Genomic DNA, 18,715 nt, shown 5'->3' with positions numbered 1-18,715 from the left:
AGCTCAAGAACTTTCTGGGTGTCAAACCCAATAAAAATACCTAAGAAGGAAAGAAAGAAACGCGCAAGTAATTATTTGGGGTGTGTGTGCGTGTGCTAACTGCGCTTGTTTGGGGGGCGTCCTGGCGATTCTTGCAGGAGGTCTTTTCGCCCGCAGATCTTTGCGCAGCGCGCCGCGGCCACTCGGGGCGGCGCCTCCTCCTCCTCCTCCTCTTACTCGGCCGCCGCCAGAGGCTCCGGAGGCGCCGCCGCTCCGTCCTGGCCGAGGCATGGCGGGCTCCGGGCGGAGAAGCCTCCTGCTGCTCCTGCAGCTGCTGGCGGGGCCGGGCGGCGCGGGCGGAGCGCCTTCCCCGGGTAAGCGGGGCCCCAGCGGGGCCGGCGGAGGGAGGCTGGCCGGGACGCGGGAGGACTGGGGCCGCTGGCCCTCGGCTGGGCGATGATCTTCCTGGCAGAGCGATCCATCCACCGGGCGGGCGGGCGGGACCGGGGAATCCCTTCCGCCTCCCAGGGGCCGCCGGACCCTGGGCTCTTTTGGGTGCAGACCGTTCTCTCCCCCCCCCCCGGGATATAGGGGTGCCCAGTCGTGCCCTCGCGGGGGGGGGTGAGTTCAGAGCCCGTGGTAATGATAAAAACGGATAAAGTAACTTTTATGTAAATGCGTGTTTCTGTTTTGCGGGATGGTACTGGAACAAGTGGGCACCGTAATCGGGGCTGAATAGCCTCATCCTATATTTGTCCGCTGGGAAGGAAGCCATCCTGGCTTTCCAAAGGATTGAATCCCAGGTAAGGGCATTTCTCTTTATGTCTACTCAGAAGAAAACCGCGTTGAGATCAAATGCTCCTTGCTCCCAAGTAAGTGGCTAGAGTAAGCAATGGATTGGCAACATTCATATCCCTTGGAATTAGGACAAAAATGCAGAGATCTTTGTTGGTCCAATTATATTTTTAAAAGGCTTCTGGATCAATATGCACATAACTGCCATAAATTGGTTGCTAACTTGTGAGAGGGAAGGAAGAGCATTTTGTACAGTTTCATATAATTCAAGCAATCCTCATGGGTCATTTTGCTCAGAATTATGGTAAAGTAGGATTTTAGCAGGGGAGTATTTGACAAAGGTCCATATAGTTAAAGCCGTGGTTTTCCCAGTAGTGATGTATGGAAGTGAGAGCTGGACCATAAAGAAGGCTGATCACCGAAGAATTGATGCTTTTGAATTCTGGTGCTGGAGGAGACTCTTGAGAGTCCCATGGACTGCAAGAAGATCAGACCTCTCCATTCTGAAGGAAATCAGCCCTGAGTGCTCACTGGAAGGACAGATCCTGAAGCTGAGGCTCCAAGACTTTGGCCACCTCATGAGAAGAGAAGACTCCCTGGAAAAAACCCTGATGTTGGGAAAGATGGAGGGCACAAGGAGAAGGGGACGACAGAGGACGAGATGGTTGGACAGTGTTCTCGAAGCTACCAGCATGAGTTTGACGAAACTGTGGGAGGCAGTGGAAGACAGGAGGGCCTGGTGTGCTCTGGTCCAGGGGGTCACAAAGAGTCGGACACGACTAAACGACTAAACAACAACCACATTAGACTTTTCCCTATCCATAACTGCCCCCACCCCCATTTTGGGCAGGGCAGTTGCCCTGCAAAGACTTGTCAATCTGACTTTTCTAGGCTAACTTTTACAGTGGGCTGTCCAGAAAAGATGCAGAAGTCTGTTTTTTGTCTTTACAAAGGGATGATGTTGGATACTGGAATTTAAAACTAATAGTTGAAGGTGGTTGTTTTGGTTGGGGATGAGAATCCTGCAGGCATTTAAGTGGATACAGGCTTGTGACATGTTGTATGCTGAATGTTTCCTTGCTTTGGAGAGATTTCTGATGATTTAAGGCTTATTTGAAGGACAATTGAGGGCTTTGAACATTGGCATTGTAATCCTAGGGAGACAATGTGGAAGCAGATTTGCAATTCTGTTCTGCAGAAAAAACTGATGATGCTGTGACTATACTTCATTCTGGTTTTTATTCATACATAATCCCTCTTACCTATTTTATTAATGTATGTTTATATATTGAACATTCTCTGCTCTGGTACATATTTGTGTCCCTTCCTTTGCCTTGTTAAACACAATCAAGCAAATTTGTTCTTATAAGCATATTGCTTTTTGCCCATCTTACACAATCATAATGGTAGAGTTGCCATATTTTCTTGCTTCCTTATACACATTTTGCTGCTACTGTTCTGATGCTGCTTCCTATACATTTATGTGGGGCGTGGGAATCTTCTTCAGGAGGTACACAGAATGGATCTCTAAATAACTACTCTTCCAGAGATAAGTAGAACAGAAGTTAGTTTAGAAATGCACAATAAAGCAAAACAAAAATGTATCCAAAAACTGAAAGCATTAGGATTACAGTGGAAAGACTGAATAAAAAAATTCCTTCCAGTAGCACCTTAAAGACCAACTAAGTTAGTTCTTGGTATGAGCTTTCGTGTGCAAGCACACTTCTTCAGATACACTGAAACAGAAGTTGCCAGATCCTTCTATATAGTGCGAAGGTGGGGAGGGGTATTACTCAGAAGGGTGGTGGGAATGGGAGATTGGCAGATAGCTGAGATGAGCCTGTTGACGACTCTTAACAACTGTAATAGGTCTTACAGGAAAAGGCAAGGGGTGAGAAGGTGAGAAATGGCTTAGTCATGTATAATGAGATAAGAATCCAATGTCTCTGTTCAGACCAGGTCTCTCCATGGTTTTAAGTTTGGTAATGAGTTGCAATTCAGCAGCTTCTCTTTCCAGTCTATTTCTGAAATTCCTTTGTAGTAAAACAGCTACTTTGAGATCTTGTATAGAATGTCCTGGGAGATTGAAGTGTTCTCCTACTGGTTTCTCTGTTTTGTGATGTCTTGATGTCAGATTAATATTGGACAAACAGGCCAAACCTTACGCCAAAGAATAAACGGACATAAATCTACATGACTAAGCCATTTCTCACCTTCTCACCCCTTGCCTTTTCCTGTAAGACCTATTACAGTTGTTAAGAGTCGTCAACAGGCTCATCTCAGCTATCTGCCAATCTCCCATTCCCACCACCCTTCTGAGTAATACCCCTCCCCACCTTCGCATTATATAGAAGGATCTGGCAACTTCTGTTTCAGTGTATCTGAAGAAGTGTGCATGCACACGAAAGCTCATACCAAGAACTAACTTAGTTGGTCTTTAAGGTGCTACTGGAAGGAATTTTTTTATTTTGACTATGGCAGACCAACACGGCTACCTATCTATAAGTGGAAAGACTGGCTATAGAATCCTGTAGACTCCAGCTTGGTAAAAAATTTGTTTTATTGAATGTATTTGAACTGCCATGTATTCTTGCCAAGTAGATGGGAAAGGCATTTAATAAATAAAAAGAAAAATGAAGTATGCATTTTGAGTCATAATAGCTAATTTGCGGAAATGCAGTATTTAAGCTTCCTTTCTGTGTGAGGTGGTATGAAAATACTGTCTCAAAACTTTTATTAAGTTTTAATGCTTGGTGTGATGTGAAGAAGAAAAATATTGAGAACATCAAGTTGAGCATTTTAACATTTTAATTAAAAAAATGCAAAGATGGGAGACTGAATATTGCAATCGAAGAAATGCAGTGATGCTTCTAGTCAAACTTCTGTTTCATGACATCAGTTACAGCAATAGTATAAATCTGGTTGTTTGCCTTTGTCCTTCTGTTCCATATGAATCGGGAGAGACAGTTGAGCTAGACTGGTGCTTGAGAAGGCGATGGGCTGGGTATGCACCAGTAACGGAAGCTGAATCCTGAAAAGACGGGGTGCTCTGCCTTCCAGGCTCTTGAATCTAGGAAGTGGGGAGACTGCCTGTTCTGGCTGGTTTTGCTCCCCTGGAAGGATCAGGTCCATGGACTGGGGTTGCTTCTGGATTCATCATTGTCAGAGGCTGGGCGGGCCCATGTCAAGCTTTGTCTGGTTTGCCAGTAATGCCCCCCCCCCTTTTGATAGAGATGACCTGGCCACTATAGTCATGCTCTGCAGTAATCCAATCTGAAATTTACTAGTGTGCTGTATATGGGCTGCTCTTGAAGAGAACCCAGAAACTTCCATTGACCCCAAATGAAGCCACCCTAAATGACTTAATATTTGAAAAAACATGCCTTTCCATAGAGACGTGACCCTCTTGGGTGTTAAGACCAGCAGATGGGACTTTCTCAGGAATACCTGTGTATAGGATTTCAACCTAATTCTGTAGCTATGAGGCAACAGGTGGGAGTTTTCTGCTTCTTGCTGAGCTGAGAGGAGCTGAGCTCCTATGGCCTGAATACTGGATTTAGGCCCCAATCCCTGTTAACCATGAGTACAACCTCAGCCATAGGTATTGTCAAACTCAGTCCCACAGTGCATTGGATAATGAACTAGTTTGCATGGTGTTTTCCACTCGATAAAAGTGATTTATCACATTTGGGGACAGGAAGGCTGTTAAAATGAGGTTGCAATCTCAGCATAAGCCCAGATGAACTCAGCAGAACATACAGTTGTACATTGGTTCTCAAACTTAATCCATTCTGGGAGTCCGTTCCAAAACCAAGGCGTGCTTTCCCATAGAAAGTAATGCAAAATGGATTAATCTGTTCCAGACTTTTAAAAACAACCCCTAAAACAGCAATTTAGCATGAATTTAACATGGTCTTTTACGAGACCATTGATCCATAAAATGAAAGCAATAAACAATGTACTGTAGTCACACAATCAATCAGTAGCTGAACTGGGTTCTACACAGTCACAAAAACAAAACAAAAAAGCCGCAAAAATACAAAATAGCAAAAACAGACCTCAGTGTGGCACTCAAATCGGAAGCATGACACTCAAAACGGAGCACCTTTGGCTTCCAAAAAAAGTCCGCAAAACACTAACTTCTGGGTTTGCAGTGTTTGGATTCCAAGTTGTTTGAGTACCAAGGCGTTTGAGAACCAAGGTACCACTGTACTAGAACATCACAGAGAACTCTGCTGGAAATTCCATTTGTAAGGAATTGCTTTAAACTGGCATCGGATTGGTGTGTGTGCCAGTTAAGATTAAAAAGTAATGTGCACATAATCCTTGTTGCAAGACTGCAGAACTGCTTCCTATATAACTGGCTCTGAAATGCGGTTTACAAAGTCTTTGATTAAACCATAAGTGATTATGGTTCTCTACAGATGTTTATCCTCAAGCAAGAGTATTAAACGTTTTTGAGAAAGGAGATGCAGCTGCTAGTTTCAAATATGAAAGCTTTTCTCCTGTGGTTTTCCTTTGATTGTCTTACGCTTTACTTCTAATAATGCAAATTTTCCAGTAGGCTACAGAGAAATTAGAGCAAGAGGAGTGCTTATGTAACTCCCCAAATGAGAATGCTAATATGGATATGTTGGCAATGATCACTGTGAAAGCCAGTGGAGCTGGCAATACAATTCTGTGTAACTGGCCTGGAAAATAGTAGTTTACAGTACAGTGCGGCTATAACAGATTATGTACCTGCACGCAGGCCTTGCTGCATTGGAGACTTGATTTTGCAACTCTCTAGGAGCATCAAGGCTGTCCCTAATTTGCATATACATTTACATAAAATGTCAATTTGCATTCATAAACTTCACAAAATAGACAAACTATGTGTGGCTATAATAGGAATACCTTACAGCCATCTTCCTTTGCATCCTTCTTTCTTTTTTCATATTGTCTCCTTTGACCCCTTTTCCCCCATAACAATTGCCTTCTGGGCACACTGATTAAAACTCAACAGCTTGGTATAAAAATGTTCATATGTATGTATGTATGTCATTTTGGGGTTTAATCCCATGCACTGAATTCCCTATGAATTCCCTATGAATACATCTGAGTCAGCATGCACTGCATCAGTGTGTTTACTAAAATTTAGGCATGATTTCAGCACCTCTTAACAGATGGCTGGTGAAATTCCCAAGGGGACCTTTCTAAAGCTTGCCTGTATGATAGCCGACCGCAGCATTATTGCTATTGCCAGACAGCTTGCAAGGCCACAACTTGAATAATTGTCCTTACATTAATGTCTACAAAATGCCAACTGCTTTCCAAATAATTCAGAAGGGAACATTTCTCTGCTCTGTTAAGCTCTTAATCTGAGATTGCCACTGCACAGAGGGGAAGGAAAGCGTATTGAATAATATAGGAGGACTATGGATGAAAGATGCAGCGTGTCAGGGTAAATATGGAAACCATAGAAAGGGAGGAGGGGAAGTCACCAGAGAAACAATTTACATTTTAAGTTAAAACATGTTAAGATTTTGTGTGTGTGTATGTGTGTGTGTGTGTGAGAGAGAGAGAGAGAAATTAATAAGATTTTTTAATTTTAGAAAAGGCATAAATATACAACCCAGTTGCATTCCTTGTAACAACCAGGTACAATTTATATTTCCCACTGGTTCATTGCTAAGCTTGCAAGATGTTGTTGTTGTTATTTTATCATTTATACCCTGCCCATCTGGTTACTCTGGAAGTAACCAGCTACTCTGGAAGGCCTCTAATGCATATAGAAACACAATAAAACATCAGCATAAAAAAATTCCCAATCTAGGGCTGCATTCAGATGTCTTCTAAAAGTTGTGTAATTCTTTATCTCCTTGGCATCTGAGGTAACCTCTGCTGATGTTTACCTATAAATTCTGTTTTCAGCATCAAAGTTTTATAGCTTTTTGAACACTGTGGTAAATTTAGGATTTGAGCCAAATTTAGCAGAATATTGTGGTGTCAGCACTCACATTTTCTGCATCTACTACTGCTGTTGGCTTTCTCAAATTGCTCCAGGTTGCATAACGTGATTTTTCAGCCGGGGTGGTGGCAGTGGTGAAGAAGCTAATATTTCATGGAAACTATCAGATTTATATACAGTGTTACCTTGAAAGTTGAACGGAATCTGTTCTGGAAGTCCATTCGACTTCGAAAATGTTCAGAAACCAAAGCTCCTGCAGCCGAGCGGAAGCCACGTCAGACGTTCGGGTTCCAAAGAACGTTCGCAAACCAGAACACTCACTTCTGGGTTTGCAGCTTTCGGCAGATAATACATCCGAGTACCAAGGCGTTTGGGATCCAAGGTACGACTATACAAACAATAGCGTGGATTTCTCTGTTTTCTCTCAGTTTTTCCAGGTGTATTTCAATAAATGGTGTGTAGTACAGACTATGGAGTATCATAGACAAAAATTGATAATGTGTGAAATTCAAATGGTTGAAGTGAGAGTAAAATATTTTCATGACAGAACAGCTGTTATTTACAGGGGTAACTGGTCTGCATTACACTTGAACCAATGTTAGCATTAATCAAAGTCAGCTGTATCAAGTCCACTTCTAACTATGGTTGCAAATTTTTCTTTGGCGCTAACTGTGGTTAGCAAAAACACTACTGCCTCCATAAGGCTGACCATAGCTACATCCAAAACCGAAAGAGAGAGCGAATGTCCATGCAAACTGGGAGGTGTCACCCCACACCTCCAAACTATAGTTAGCAAAGTGTTACTTTTCCTTGCAGTGTGATTTACATGGAGGAGAATGAAACAGCCCACAGGATGGTTAACAGGGTATGTGGGGTCATAATCTGTAGCCACAAATGCAATACACTTCCCAAGCTGTAAACACCCTTCTTACGGAACTCCCACGTAAATGGGAGATTGCCTGTACTTGCCCTTCTCATCCACTGAATTGTTGCGCCTTCTCTGGAGAAGGAAAAACTTAAACACAATGCAGAGTTCCCAAAAAATAGACCAGAGGCAATTGTATTTCACCCAGCAGATCTTTACTGCTACTGAAGGCAGATGAGCATAATGGTCACAAATCCAATACATTCAGGATTGGCACATTCCATAAACAATCCAGTTGCAGCACTTACAAAAACTAACAAGACTAAACCATAACGCTAAGCATGCTATGTACAGAGCACCACACCAGAAGGAAGAGAGATAGAAAGTAAGAAAGACCCATGCTCTTTCTGGCCTATATCAGCATGACCTTAACAGAAAGAGATAAGAGAACCAGTTTAAGTCAGCTGTACTTAGCTTCTCTGAAGGTATAACTCAAACATCACGAAGCTACTTTCACACAGAGAAGCTTCCAGAAACCTATTGAATGAATTTGAATAGGAAAGATCTCTACACATTAGATCAATACTTTCTGCACCAAGAAATGCAAACCGACATGACTATCATGCCCATTTTTACCTTACTTGTATTAAGTCATAAGTCAAATTTGAAAAAGCATAAATTGTTGCTTCTTCTTTCCTCCTATACAGGCAATTCCCCGTTTACACGGGTTGTGTTCCATGTCATCATGTGTGTCAGTGGAGCGGGTGTAAGCCTACCCCGTTCCACCCCTTTCCAGGGCCAAAAACGGCGCGCACGTCTGTGGTCACGTGCCAATCGAGCACATGCAAAATGGTTGCCATCTGTATACAAAGTAGGAGAATTGTAATGTTTGTGTTACCTCTTTTCCATCTGTACAGGTATGTCGGAACCTTCCTTTATTGCTAAAAGTGAAGACCGTCTGTTTAAATACTTATTTGAAGATTATGAAAGATGGGTTCGCCCAGTAGAGCGTCTGAACGACACAATCAAAGTGAAGTTTGGCCTTGCAATTTCCCAGTTAGTGGATGTGGTACGTTGGAAACTTCTACTGTTTGCTCTTTAAATAGGCATAGCAGCGTAAAGTAGTAGATAGGTAGCCGTGTTGGTCTGCCATAGTCAAAATAAAAAAAATTTCTTCCAGTAGCACCTTAAAGACCAACTAAGTTAGTTCTTGGTATGAGCTTTCGTGTGCATGCACACTTCTTCAGATAACTAAAGTAGTTGCTTGTCAGAAGCGCATCGTCTGAACAGCGTAAAGTAGTTGCTTGTCAGAAGCGCATCGTCTGAACAGCATCCCTGGCTTTTTCACAGAGCCTCTTCTCCTCATAAAGAGGATGCCATAGCTCCACACAGGGTGTTGGGGTTGCAAAAGTTGTCTGTGTGTTATTGGTCACTTGCTGTCGAGAGGATAGGAGGAAGGAACCGTGCGTTCATGTGCTATCTGTTCACACAGGCCTGGTTTGCATGTTATAAAAAGACAGAGTTTGTTTTAAAGCATAGTTTAATCATGAATATGCCTTTTGCTTATTGTGTCCTCTTGTAGCTCATACAAGCCACACTATGCCTTGTTGTGTTGTCTAAATCCAGTCAATGGTTTATTTGTTTCAAATAAACAATGAGCTGTAAGCTACAAATAAACCAGCATTCATTCTCAGGTTATTTCTGACTTGCCGCTTGGTAAGCCTGGGTTTGGAAGACATGTCAAGCAATAGGATGGCTTCTTTGAGCTGCGCAGGAGAGGAGAAGCTGTGCCGGAGCCTGTGCAGCAAGTGAGAGGCATGGTCCCAATCCAGCCCTGGTTTGAGAGGAGCTTGCTTATTCTGTCATGTATCTGAGGCCTCTGTGTGTAGACAGAAGTGGGAGAGTTCCAGCACCTCTTTTTAAAAAAGAAAAATAGCACTGTATGAGATGATTCTCTCAAACAATTATCTTCAAAGGAACTGCTAACTTGATTTCTTGTAGCTGCCAGACTTTCTTTTGCACAAAAATGGACTAACTTAAATGATATGTCTCTCGAGTTGTGGTATAAAAGCTTACTGAACCTCACAACTGCTGAAAAGATAGCCCACGAGATTCATGTGGTGCAAGGGTAAGAACCAGTAGAAGAATTGGGACTTTTATCTTATGTTTGACCTGCACGACTTCTTACCTGCACCTAAAAAAAAAAAATCCTGTCCTAAATAATATGTTAGTTTAATAAACCTATGTAGAATTGTAATTATTATGTAAGTATTTCTCTGATGACTTTCCACACTCTTGTGTTGAAAAATTTAAAAAAAGTTTTTGAAAAGGAAAGAAAAACTTTCCAGCCAATAATAAATAGATTTAAGTTCCTCCAATGCCCCAGAGCAACCAAAACATAGCGTTAGTCTGGGGAATTCAGGTGTCAGCCTGGAGCCTGCCCTGGTGAGACCTGTAGAATATATGCCATATGTTAATTGACCGCTGTCTGGAAGTGAGAGAAGTGTACTGTCATTCATATAAAATGCTTTTTTCTCTCAATAGGATGAGAAAAATCAACTGATGACAACAAATGTTTGGTTGAAGCAGGTGAGTAGTATATTAGGAAAAAGTTTGGACTGTAACCATGATCTTGGGAGGGATGTTGATTTATACCGTTTGGTTGCAACTGAGGTGTATTATTCAGTGTAAACTCAAATAACCAGGTTGCTACAGCGGTGATGAAATCCTATGCACTCTATTCTGGGAATAAATCCTGTTGAATTCAGTGGTGCTTATTTCTGAATAGACCTGTATATAATTGCACTGTAAAGTAAATAAATTAGTTTATCAATTAATACTATCTTTACTCTCTTTGTAGGAATGGATTGATGTAAAACTGAAGTGGGACCCTAAAGATTATGCTGGAATAACATCTATCCGTGTCCCTTCAGATTCTATATGGATCCCAGATATTGTTTTGTACGACAAGTAAGTATTTAATGTTTTTTAACACAATTATTACCGTTGCAAAAATTAAAGAGAGAAATAATTTGAATAAGTTGTATTTTTAAATTGCTAGAGTTGAGAGCATCTTTTTTTCTGAAATGATATATTTGGCACGATAGCATGGCATTCATGCAGAATTTTCAAATGAGAGTAATAGTTTCAAGCCATGAAATATATTATGTTTGCTGGAGAGATGTATTTTCTTCAGTTATGTGTGCTGTGTGGTGAAAGAGACATTCCACAGAACACTCCCTGAGTGATTTGCATCTCACTAAATGGCAGCCTCATGGTCTCTGTTAGATAAAAGAAGTAAAAAGTAAAAGGGACCCTTTAGCCATTCATTTTGTAAGAGCAAAAGCGGAGTGTTATAAGAGATAGTGAAATGCAAGCAGAATGGTAGTAGTAATAATAATAATAATAATAATAATAATAATAATAATAATAATAATAATAATTTATTATTTATACCCCGCCCATCTGGCTGGGTCCCCCAGCCACTCTGGGCGGCTTCCAACACAACACTAAAATACAATAACCTATTAAACACTAAAAGCTTCCCTAAAGAGGGCTGCCTTTAGATGTCTTCTAAAAGTTTGATAGTTATTTTTCTCTTTGACAACTGGTGGGAGGGCGTTCCACAGGGCGGGTGCCACTGCCAAGAAGGCCCTCTGCCTGGTTCCCTGTAACTTGGCTTCTTGCAGTGAGGGAACCGCCAGAAGGCCCTCGGCGTTGGACCTCAGCGTCCGGGCAGAATGATGGAGGTGGAGACGCTCCTTCAGGTATACTGGACCGAGGACCGAGGGCTTTCAAGGTCAGCACCAACACTTTGAATTGTGCTCGGATGTGTACTGGGAGCCAGTGTAGGTCTTTCAAGACCGGTGTTATATGGTCTCGGCGGCCGCTCCCAGTCACCAGTCTAGCTGCCGCATTCTGGATTAGTTGTAGTTTCCGGGTCACCTTCAAAGGTAGCCCCACATAGAGCGCATTGCAGTAGTCCAAGCGAGAGATAACTCTGGTGAGACAGTCCGCGGGCAGGTAGGGTCTCAGCCTGCGTACCAGGTGGAGCTGGTAGGCAGCCGCCCTGGACACAGAATTGACCTGTGCCTCCATGGACAGATGTGAGTCTAGAGTGACTCCCAGGCTGCTCATCTGGTCCTTCAGGGGCACAGTTACCCCATTCAGGACCAGGGAGTCCTCCACACCAGCCCGCCCCCTGTCCCCCCAAAACAGTACTTCTGTCTTGTCAGGATTCAACCTCAATCTGTTAGCCGCCATCCATCCTTCAACCGCCTCCAGAGGACCTTCACTGCCTTCACTGGTTCCGATTTGAAAGAGAGGTAGAGCTGGGTATCATCCGCATATACTGATGAATACCCAGCCCAAACCTCCTGATGATCTCTCCCAGCGGCTGCATGTAGATGTTGAAAAACATGGGGGAGAGGACAGAACCCTGAGGCACCCCACAAGTGAGAGCCCAGGGGTCTGAACACTCATCCCCCACCACCACTTTCTGAACACAGCCCAAGAGGAAGGAGCGGAACCACCGTATAACAGTGCCCCCAGCTCCCAGCCCCTCAAGACGGTCCAGAAGGATGTTATGGTTAATGGTGTCAAAAGCTGCTGAGAGATCCAGCCGAACTAGGAAACAGCCCTCACCTTTGTCCCTAGCCCGCCGGAGATCATCGACCAGTGCGACCAAGGCAGTTTCAGTCCCATGATGAGGCCTGAATCCCGACTGGAAGGGATCCAAATGGTCTGCTTCTTCCAGGCGTGCCTGGAGTTGTTCAGCAACCACTCGCTCAATCACCTTGCCCAAGAATGGAAGATTTGAGACTGGGCAATAGTTGGCCATATTGGCAGCATCTAAAGATGGTTTTTTAAAAAGCGGTTTGATAACCGCCTCTTTCAGCGGGTCTGGGAAGGCTCCCTTACAGAGAGAAGCATTCACCACCCCGCGAAGCCCATCACCCAGCCCTTCTCGGCTAGCTTTTATAAGCCAGGATGGGCAAGGATCAAGGAGACAGGTGGTTGGTTTCACTCGTCCAAGCAGCCTGTCTACATCCTTGGAGGTAACAGATTGGAATTGATCCAACACAACTTGACTAGACAGGACTCTAGCACTCTCCTGCCCCGGCCCTGCTCCCACGGTGGAGTCTACCTCTTCCCGACTCTGAGCGACTTTATTTGCAAAAAACTTGCAGGAGAGCATGTGGCCCGTGCTGGGCCCTGATGTTGCAGGTGGTTCCGCTAAATTGCAAACCACCTGAAAAAGTCTCCTGCTGCTGTTTTCTGCAGATGCAATAGAGGCGGTGAAGAAAGTCTTCTTCGCCGTCGCTATCGCCACTTGGTAGGCTCGACATTGAGCTCTAACCCGTGTCTGGTCAGCTTCAGAATCAGTTATCTGCCACCGGCGCTCTAGCCATCTCAACGATTGTTTCATTGCGCTCAGATCTGTGGAAAACCACGGGGCTGTCCGGGCTCCATGCAATTGGAGAGGGCACTTCAGACCAAACAATCAATAGCCCTGGTTAACTCCACATTCCAGCGGGCCACCAGGGAATCAGCTGAAAGGCCATCAACATGGGATAAAACATCCCCTACCACTCCCTGGAAACCATTTGGATCCATTAAGTGGCGGGGGCAGACAATCCGAATCTGTCCCACCTCCCTGCAGAGGGGAAGGGTCGCGGAGAAGTCCAGTTGCACCAGGAAGTGATCTGACCATGGCACTTCTTTTGTTTCGCTTTTACTTAGTGTCAGATCACCAACATCCATAGAGGTGAACACCAAGTCTAAGGCATGTCCGCGGCTACGGGTTGGGCCAGACTTATTCAGGGACAGCCCCATGGAGGCCATGCTTTCCACGAAGTCCCGAGCGGCCCCTTGTAAGGTCGTGTCGGCATGGATGTTAAAATCCCCTAGGACAACCAAACTAGGTGTCTCCGGGAGAACATCCGCCGCAACCTGAAGCAGCTTGGGCAGGGAATCCTTGGCGCAGCGGGGAGGTCGGTACACCAAAAGGAATCCTGTACTGCCCCTATTGCCCAACTTCCAGAACATGCACTCAGAAAACTGGGTCTTCCCAATAGGACGCCTGGTGCAAACTAATGACTTCCTAAAAATCACTGCAAACCCCCCCCCCCCGCCCACATGACCTGGGCTGCTGTGCGTAAGAGAAACCTGGTGGACAAGCAGCGGCAAGGACAGGCCCATCTTCTCCATCCAACCAAGTCTCTGTCACACATGCCAGGTCAAGTCCTCCATCCATGATCAAGTCATGGATGGTAGTGGTCTTGTGAATCCTTGACCTGGCATTGCACAGCAGCACCTTCAGGTCATGTGGGTATCCCTTGCTGATTCCAGTATCTGTCTGGTCAGGACCAGACCCGGAGTCCTCAGACAACAACTAAACCTGCCTCCTCGGTAATGACATGTTCTGGTCTTAGCATAACTCCTCCTACTCATGATCACTGAGATCGGTTGTCCCAGTGCATTCCCCACCCCACCCCCCGTGGGACCCACTCCCTGACAGCCCTGACCCCTCCCCTTAAGAACAAAAAAAAACCCTTAAAAAACCCCAAACAACCCACAATAAAACAATACAAACAAAAAACTGTAAAAATTACAAATACATCAAAATCAAACAAATTCCCAAGCCCAACCAAACATCCATCCCCCCCACCCCCACATACAAAAAATTCAAAAAGGAAAAAGAAAATTTCAAAACATTTTAAAAAGAACTCTGCACCCCTCCGAGTCCTCCTGGACAGCAGCAGCAGCAGCAGCAGCATCCGTCCTTGTGAGGCCTGTCAGGCCCCGCCCTGGGCCAGGTGGTGAGTGGCAGGAGCGGGGCCCTCAGGCACTTACTACAGGTTTAAGCTGAGGAAGGAGTCACTCCTTGAAATAGGTGTCTTCAGAAAGTTTTGGAGCTCAGCTTTCCTCTGTGTGCTGGAAATGCTGCCACATATAAAGTGCAGAGCTTTGCGTGCGACCTTAGCAGCCATAGCATATGGGGCCCTCCAAAGTAGTCTCAGGACTGATCAGGCTGCTTAGAGTCCTAGAACTAACTCTTACATGAATTTGCAGGAAAGAATAAAAGACTTTTATTATGGATCTTGACATCCATAACCTTCAGCATAACTTGGTATAAATCAATTAAATATATTACAAACAAAGAATGGGTCAAATCGTTCTTCAAACAAATCTCTAGCTTGCAGAAAGCCCATTTAGCAGACCACTTTTAATACAGCAAATGCCTTGCTTGTTGATTTCAAACCAAATATAAGAACCATTCCTTCTTTGCAGTCTCTGAATGTGTATGGGTTCTTGAGCTAGAGTTTTGGCCGACTCCCTGTCTCCATTCCTCATTTGCCCACATCAAAGGGTATTTCTCCTGCCTTTCCCGTCAGTTCTCTTCCCAGCACAAGAGCAATGGCTTCAAGGTAACGATAGTCTTGCTGGATTGTTAGTGTGCATTGTTTATTGTTTTCAAACAAAATACAAAAAAACCATTTATTTTGACTTCATTCTGTACTGGGTGCCACTGTTAAGAGCGTCACATAAACATCTGAAAATAACCAAGTAAAATGTTTGAGGAAAATAACTTCAGCGTGTTACATTTTTAAATAACTTTTCATTGAACATTTTTTCAGTGCAGATGGTCGTTTTGAAGGAACATCTACAAAAACAGTAGTGAAACATGATGGCACAATTGCTTGGACTCCTCCAGCAAATTACAAAAGTTCCTGTACCATAGATGTCACTTACTTTCCATTTGACCGCCAGAACTGCTCCATGAAGTTTGGATCCTGGACGTATGATGGCTCACAAGTTGACATAATTCTAGTGGATGATGAAGTAGACAAGAGAGATTTCTTTGATAATGGAGAATGGGAAATAGTAATGGCAACAGGAATCAGAGGGAACAGAACTGATGGGTGTTGCTGGTATCCATTTATTACCTACTCATTTATAATTAGACGCTTGCCTCTCTTTTACACACTGTTCCTTATTATTCCCTGCATAGGGTTGTCCTTCTTAACCATCCTTGTCTTTTACCTTCCGTCTTATGAAGGTGAGAAAATTTCTTTGTGCACATCAGTTCTGGTTTCCTTAACGGTCTTTCTGCTTGTCATTGAAGAGATCATACCGTCATCTTCCAAAGTTATACCTCTTATCGGCGAGTACTTGGTATTCACGATGATATTTGTTACATTATCCATTGTAATAACTGTCTTTGCTATTAACGTTCACCATCGGTCCTCGTCTACGCACAATGCAATGGCACCTTGGGTCCGCAGGATATTCCTTCACAAACTTCCCAAACTGCTTTGTATGAGAAGCCACGTCGACAGGTATTTCACTCAGGAGGGGGATGCCAACAATGCGGATGGTGCTGAGGCATCTCGGATTACCCTGGAAGCCGCCCTAAATTCTATCCGATATATTACAAGGCACATTGTCAAGGAGAACGAAGTACGTGAGGTGTGTGTATTAGTTAACGTTGGAGTCAACTCTTGAGGCTGGCAGTCTGGGACAGCAGCATGTGCAGTTGTGGAGTTAATCATAAGTAAAATCCTTGCCTGCTCATGTCAGATATATCCCGCACTGTAGATATCTCATATTTTCAGACAGCATGATCTCTAATAGAAGTAACTAGGCAACTTTTGCATGAGAATAATTTCAAAATGGACACTTTCAGAGATAATGCAGAAATCCTTATTTAAAATGTTATGCCTTTGTGGTGCAACAAATAGGCTCCCTGCCCCATTTTAAATCATATGTGGCTACTCCTTAGGAACAACCATTTCATTATGATATAAAGGGAGCCACAATAAGTTATGTTTGGGGCAATTTAATTTTGCACCTAGCCCGATAAGAGAGACAGTAGGGTTTGTGCCGTTATTATTACTCTTTAGTTGTAGTGTGTATACAAATATTCTGGAGTGTATTTCAGAAAAGGTACTGATTTTCTTTCTTCTCTCTCTAGGTTGTTGAAGACTGGAAATTTATAGCTCAGGTGCTTGATCGTGTCTTCTTATGGACGTTCCTTCTGGTTTCAATTATTGGATCGCTGGCTCTATTTATTCCTGTAATCCACAAGTGGGCAAACATAATAGTCCCAGTCCATATTGGAAGCACCAACAAATAAGTGTGTGGTGAGGACAAAATTGTACCAGTCTTTCTAGAAATATTAATCTTAGAGGTAAATAGTAGTGAAATTATCTGGCACATTTTAATCTACAGTTCTGAAATCTTGGAAGGTGTGGGTTGGAGTTCATGCTTATGTTTAAGCATGGACCTCTTAGGACATACGCATTTTCCCCCCTTAAGTGTTAGTTCATTGCTTTCCTATTAGAGCTCACTGGTATGTCATTGCTGCCTTGATGTGCCCTAAAACCACCTGTGGAATAAGTGAGGGGCAATGTAGAGTAAAGGACACTCCAAATGTAAATACTAATAATAATCACTTTTAAGACCTGCTACCTGCCATCTGCCAGCGTTGGAAGGCTACTTCATCAAGCGCAACGAGATCCAACTGCTCAGCCCTTCCCCTTGCCTAAGAAGAGTTGGGAGGGAGCTGCTGCCAGGTGCATCACCAGGGAGGAACAAGGACAAGGAGAGGAAGTTCTCTCTGAACAAACCTGATCCCACCCCATATGGGTGCCATGTTCTCTTCCGCTCCTGTATTGTGTTTTGTGAGAGGCAGAATATATGAATAATGCAAAACATTTTAAGCCTTAGTAATCCCGTACAAGGCTTCGGTAAGACAGGACACTATTATAATCCTCAAACGGGGGCTGAGAGTGGGTGGCTTAAAGTAATCTAGCGAGTTTGTGATCTGAAACTGGCCTGTTCATAGCTCATATTCTTTGCCACAATCTGTATTGTGGTTTCGTGCTTTCACCTAGCTCCAACATACCTTTCTGCAGTGCTTCTGTTGGCCCATGATCCTTTATCTGCCAGGTCTCCACCACAGCTAATATTCTCTAGAGTCTCTTCTAATGTCCACTGCTTGTTGGACACATAGCACAACATGGCAGGGTCCCAAGATGTAGGCCTAGGAAACCTTCATCCCCTGAAGAGCCAAAGGAATTTAGTTTGCAACAGATTCTGAATATGAAATTGGGGGGGGGGTGCTAGCATATATTTACTTTTGTGTAAGTATTTGGGACGGGATGGGTGGAAAAGAGAATGAAGCACGTGAGAGCCACAAGGTCTCAGTCTGATTTAGCGTGAGGCTTCTGTTATTTTGAGTTCTACAACACACACACAAATGTTCAAGTATAAACAAGTTAATGTTTCATCAGTAGATTGCCTTAGAAGACTGGGAAATGTTGGGCTACCTAACAAAATGCATTTCTCCCCTTGGTCTCAATTTTTAATACTTTGTGGGGGGGCGGCTGTAGACTTGGATGTGGAAAACTAATATAAAAGCTAATGGATCAGCAGCTATTTCTGCAATCATGAGGGTTTTTTATTACAGAAGGTGACTTAGAATCATAAGTTGTAAAGTTGGAAGGGACCCCAGGGGTCATCTAGTCCAACCCCTGCAATGCAGGGATCTCAGCTAAAGACTTATCTGTGATATGGTGGCTAACAAGTTATTTTCTTACATGCATGGGTTCACTCCACTGTTCTTATGGAGAAAAACATGTTGTGTAAACGGGTCTTAAATTTAACATACTAACAAATATCAAATACTGAAATTAAAAAGTCTCTGAACATTTGCATGTTATGTCAAAAAAAGAAGAAGACTGTAATGCTGTTTAAAATCACTTTAGAGATACAGTATAAAGTAGGAAAACCATATCAACCATGGGCTGCAGTCTGTTAAAAATTCATATTTGTGTTTGGCATAAGATAGTGGTCCTTGATGGTTTTGTCTTCTGAGCAGAGGAGGGTTATTAAAGTATCTGGATGAGTCCAGTTTTTATAGTGTTTTTAAAAAGAATTTCCAAGTTTGCCAGCTACGCTAATGCATTTTGGGAGAAATCTTATAGTAAACTAAATATTGCATTTGGTACTCATTGACATCTGAGGACATGGGTGACGCTGTGGTCCAAACCACTGAGCATCTTGGGCTTGCTGAACAGAAGGTTGGCAGTTCGAATCCCTGCGGGGTGAGCTCCAGTTGT

General features: G+C 43.5%; 2 protein-coding genes across 6 annotated transcripts in view; one reads left to right on the top strand and one right to left on the bottom strand.

Moving 5' to 3' along the window:
• Nucleotides 1–228: 228 nt before the first annotated feature.
• CHRNA5 (cholinergic receptor nicotinic alpha 5 subunit) lies at nt 229–18,620 on the top strand. 5 transcript variants are annotated; one of them, XM_081207834.1, is made up of 6 exons: nt 229–353; nt 8,507–8,658; nt 10,134–10,178; nt 10,450–10,559; nt 15,230–15,931; nt 16,567–18,620. In XM_081207834.1, exons 1-6 carry the CDS (start codon nt 269–271, stop codon nt 16,589–16,591), a joined length of 1,119 nt encoding a protein of 372 aa, XP_081063960.1. In that variant the 5' UTR covers nt 229–268; the 3' UTR covers nt 16,592–18,620. The 5 variants fall into 5 exon arrangements, with proteins under 5 accessions (XP_081063960.1, XP_081063957.1, XP_081063956.1 ...); XM_081207831.1 differs by having other exon boundaries at nt 15,230–16,052; XM_081207830.1 differs by having other exon boundaries at nt 15,230–16,061.
• The window catches only part of CHRNB4 (cholinergic receptor nicotinic beta 4 subunit), a 54,426-nt gene continuing 44,445 nt past the window's right edge, over nt 8,735–18,715 (bottom strand). The window contains exon 7 of the transcript XR_014011499.1: nt 8,735–8,840. The gene's annotated coding sequence lies outside the window, so the exon portion shown is untranslated. The remainder of the gene's footprint in view (nt 8,841–18,715) is intronic.

This window comes from Podarcis bocagei, assembly GCF_964188305.1.
Source record: "Podarcis bocagei genome assembly, chromosome: 9".
Taxonomy (NCBI): Eukaryota; Metazoa; Chordata; class Lepidosauria; order Squamata; family Lacertidae; genus Podarcis; species Podarcis bocagei.
Note: the sequence above shows the minus strand (reverse complement) of the source record. Positions and strands in the feature narration are given on the sequence as shown.